Source organism: Mesoplodon mirus, assembly GCF_964341445.2.
Source record: "Mesoplodon mirus genome assembly, chromosome: 11".
NCBI classification, from domain to species: Eukaryota; Metazoa; Chordata; class Mammalia; order Artiodactyla; family Ziphiidae; genus Mesoplodon; species Mesoplodon mirus.
Genome location: NC_138987.1, coordinates 2,415,333 through 2,419,869, shown reverse-complemented (window position 1 = coordinate 2,419,869; position 4,537 = coordinate 2,415,333). Strand labels below are relative to the sequence as shown.

Genomic DNA, 4,537 nt, shown 5'->3' with positions numbered 1-4,537 from the left:
AACTGGAATAAATGAAAAAAATCTCTGAATTATCTAAAAACAAAATGACAGACCTAAATAGTTGGAGTAAAATGAAAAGTATTGGAAAAAATTACCTTTAGAAAGGCTGACTCAGTTTTGCTATGAATCATTTGCCTCTTGAGAGCAAGAGCAGTATTAGATCAAAATGGTGGTAAAGTGTATATATTAAGGTAGCTTGAGTGCCATTTAAATTGAACTATCCTTCACACTGGACTTAGTGACAGGATTGTACTGTATTTATTTTACCACCTTCTCACTTGTTATGGTAAAGGGAAGATTATATACAGTTTGTTTCTTTCACTGGATGTTGCAGAAAGCTAAATGCGCAGTATTAGATGGAGAAACGAAGTTGGGCAGAATTCCTCTGATCAAACTTATTCAGGAGAAAGTGACTAAGGTTCAACATCTATCTCACTATGTGAATACCCAAGAAACGTACAATTTTAAAAGATGAACAGAGTCCAAATAAAGTCATTTTTTAAAATTTTGTTTATTGTAATTGTTTACCAATGGGGAGACGCAGTTTATTTACACCAGCAGCCAGGGGGCAAGGGGAATACACAGTTAGTTAGCAACCTGTATAGGATGGACTACTTATGCAAAATTAAGACTCTCCAAAACAAAGGACAATGGTGAGCTTCACTACACTTCCCCCGATGATCCCAGCATGCGATAATGCCAGGCAATGGCCCCTGGGCATGCGGTGGTGTGAACTAATGTATGGAAGAAAAAGCCACAAACCACAGAAATTTGTAAAGAACCCCTCCCCCCCCATACACACACACACACTCAGATACATAATAGAATTACAGGGTGATCAATACACTTAATTGAGGAGATTAGGACAGGAGTTCTGCTGTTAAGAGGAAAGATAAGGAAAGGGAGCGTTCCTAACCACTGTAACTATATGGTAGGGAGCATTCTCTCCCCCAAAAAGAAAGGAGTTAGTTTGTCCTCTCAGGGCACCCTAGCCCACCTCACACCCAACCAGGACCGGGGGCTACTGCCCTAATGGGAGCAAAAAACAAACACACCAACCAAGAGGGAGGTAATACGAACCAACCATTACTCAAAACTATTCCCACTTCTCCCTCCTCCAACCAGGAGAAAAGGCCAGAAAGGAAGCAGTACTGTCACAATCTGAGCTCCCTCTGAAGGAGGAGTGGCCCGTGGCCTTACCTTCAGCCCCTTTCCCAGATATTACCTCTAAGTAGGCCAGAGTCTCACTTAGAGCCTCCTTTCCTTCTGCATCCCCTCGGAAGGAGATGTCTCTACAAAAGGCAAGGGCAGATAACCCCAAATTATTTCAGTTCTCGCCAAGGTTTGACTTTTTAAACAGTTATTACAACTCTTGGATTGAAGACCAATCTGTAGCTAGGCCCTCACCCTGAGCGGGACAACTCTAGAGGGAGAATGCAATAATAAAGTCTTGAGGCCCTATTACTATGCTTCCCTTAACCCTCTAGAGTATGTAACCCAAATCAGTCCATACAGTCCAAACAGTTCCTTCTGGGATAAGGAAGGATACATGCACAGCAAGGGTTAGAGAAAATGGATCAGAACCTACTCTGTCCCTGTGTCACTCAGCCTTTACTGCTTCTCTGCTTAGGTCCTAAGGGGCAGTATCCAAGTGGAGGTGGGAAGATGTAACTCCTCAGGAAGTAAGACACAGCAGGAAGGCATACCAGCAAGGCAGTCCTACAGAAGAAATGCTCAGGCATGACACTGCTCTTCATATACAAAAAATTACTTTCTCTTCCCATCCTAATCCCAATAGAGGGAGCCATAAGAAAGATTCTGCTCGCTGTCTCTCAAAAACAAGAAAACAAAACAAAACAAACTTAAGAGAAGCCAAGGAAAGGGACACTGGGCAGGCTTCCGAAGTAGGAGCATCAAGAGAGAGAAATGGAAACTGGTCAGCGTGAATGTAGAGCGGCAGGCAGCACCCGGGGGGATGAGCTGCACCAGATAGGCGTGGAGCAGGGGACTGGAGGAACGTGGGGCCAAGCCAGACAAAGGAGGCTGGGCCCCTTACTGGGGCACAGAATGAGGTAAGAAAACATTTCAAATAAAGCAGCACCGTTCCCGCCCACCCTGGGGCTCCCACCCCTATACACTTCATAAACTTCAATCAGGGAGTCGCGTGGAGGGTAGTTTTTGATACTCAGCTCACATTTCCCATCCTCCCCATGCCATTCCCTAAAACCAGAGGGTTTCTGGGGGCCACTTCCTGACTTCCAACAACAAAAGGACGGCTCTTGTCAAGAGGTCCAAAGGGAACTGAGTGGAAAGGGCTGCCCCTCGGGAGGGGCAGAGAAGGTGGAGACAGTCTAGATGTTCACTGCGACCAAGCTCTGTGACTGCCCAACCCAAGGAACAGGGCGTTCAACAGGATGCTGCACAGTCAGATGAGAGCTGACCCGGTCCTGCTCCTTGGCTCCTAGCACTAACCCATTCACATTAGTGAGTGCCGCTGAAAAGGGTCCCCTCCGGGCTCAGCTTTCAAACCACAGCCTCCTGCACAGCCATGATGCTCTTCCATAGTTCACCCCTGCCCCGAAAATGGGAGGCAGGTAGTGACCTGGCACAATGACCAAGTTAGACCCATGGACTGGCTAGGTCACGAGTAACTCAGAGCAGGAAGACGCCCCACCGACCTGCTGTCCACAGCATAATACATCCAGATACGAATGCTGCGGTCCGAGAGGTGGCGCATAGTCGCAGAAGGCCTTGCTACCTCCCCAAGGGATCACAACTTAATCCTCAGCCTGCCTGGAGAACCAAGTTATTCACCTGCTAAGCCTATGCCACCAGGTGGGGTGCAAGAAAGAGGGCTCTGTGCAGCAAAACGCTAGCCCATGTCCCCAACTCCGCTGAAGTCATTGTTAAATGCTGGACCTTTGGGAAACTGGTGGCTTTGAGCTTTTCTTCTTGTTGGCATCAAGACCACAGAGCTTCTCCTACCAGATTCAGCTGGGAATTCTTTTTCTTGGCTTTCCCAGATTGGAACGATTAATATCCAGATCTCCTAACTGACTTTCATGTGTCTTGGAGAAGCCCAAATCAGAGGCTCAGAGATCAGCGGTGCAGTCCCACTGAGACCCAACAATTAAGGCCTGACCATCAGTTATGCGCAAACGGTCAGTTATCCAGAAAGCCCTTGACATCAGGCAGACAGAAAGGCTGAGGAACCAAAGAACTTTATATGCTGACCACACAGATGCTCTCCTGTGCACTGGGGACAGTACCGGGTTCCTGTGCACTTTCTGGTGTGTTTAGACATCAACCACTGCATGGCGCGCAGGATGCACAGCACAGCTCCTCCTGTGCAGGATTCCAAAGGTAATACACTTACACAAGGATCCGAATTCCTAAATTCTCCACTCCAAGTTTTTAAAGGCTAGGTTCTTCGATGGGAACTGGGACTTTTGTCTGCTTTTTTTTTTTTTTTTTTTCCTTAGCTACCTGACTTCTCAAAACCACAGGGCTGGTCTACGTTATCGTCCTGGTCGCCCTCAGGCTCTCCGGTTGCAGCTACTGGAATTCTGGGGGTGAGCGCTGCAGCTGCTGATCAGGCCCATTCCCAGCTTCTCCAGGAAGGGAGCAGAGCGGAAGGCGACACGCTCCTTCATCCTCCACTGGCTGAATGCCAAAATCCTGCACGCTACCGGTCTCTGCGAATTCCAGGTAGAAGTAGCCACACTTGACTGCCCGGTGCACCTCAAAGCAGAAGCCCAAACAGGAATCCTCTATCAGGTCTACGTATATCTCCTGAGCGATGGCCTCTAGCTTGTTAGTATCCAGGTTAGCCAACGAAATTTCCTCCATCTTAATCTGTACACGACCGTGGAGCGGGCGCTCGGATTACTCACAGCTGCACGGGCGGCAACGCGTCGGGCTCGGCCGGCCGCGCCTAGGCCTACAGGCCTGTCAGGGCCGCGTCTTCAGCAGCGAGGGCGGAGGCGTCGCGGCGGCAGAGGCAGGGCAGCTGCAGCAACCAGCGGCGACCGCTCCGGGGCCCCAGGTACCTCCGTTTCTTTTGGCGTCTCCCCGGACCTGGGACTTTCAGCTCGGGGTAGCCCCAGACTCACCGCCGCCAAACGGTCTCGGCGCCTCTCTCCGCGGCTCCGGCCTCTTCCGCTTGCTGGTCCGGGTTTAGTCCCGCCTCCCCACTTCCGCTCCCCAGCACGCCTGCGCACTGGTCCCGCGCAGACTCGCCGGGTTCCTCCCTACGCGCAGCTGCCTGGGAAGCCTTGGAGTTTTAGGGAAACGGATGGGAAGAACTAAAACGTATCAGATTGTCATTATCTCTAATTGTAAAAAGATGATAAGGAGGCTGTTTTATGTTATTTTGTTTGCAGATTTAAACACTCGCTAATGAATTCTTCGTCCACGCTTAATCGATTCCCTCTTGGAAAAGACCAGTGACAACTGTGTGCACATTTGTGGTAATGATCTGAAGTACAGTTTTAGGAAGTACAGTTCTCCGGATACGTTTGAAAATTTGACATATAAT

General features: G+C 49.1%; 1 protein-coding gene across 1 annotated transcript; it reads right to left on the bottom strand.

The window, feature by feature from the left end:
- Positions 1-492: 492 nt before the first annotated feature.
- Positions 493-4,165, bottom strand: ATXN7L3B (ataxin 7 like 3B). Its single transcript, XM_082636656.1, has one exon. The coding sequence runs from the start codon at positions 3,847-3,849 to the stop codon at positions 3,556-3,558; it is 294 nt and encodes a 97-aa protein (XP_082492782.1). The 5' UTR covers positions 3,850-4,165; the 3' UTR covers positions 493-3,555.
- Positions 4,166-4,537: the final 372 nt, after the last annotated feature.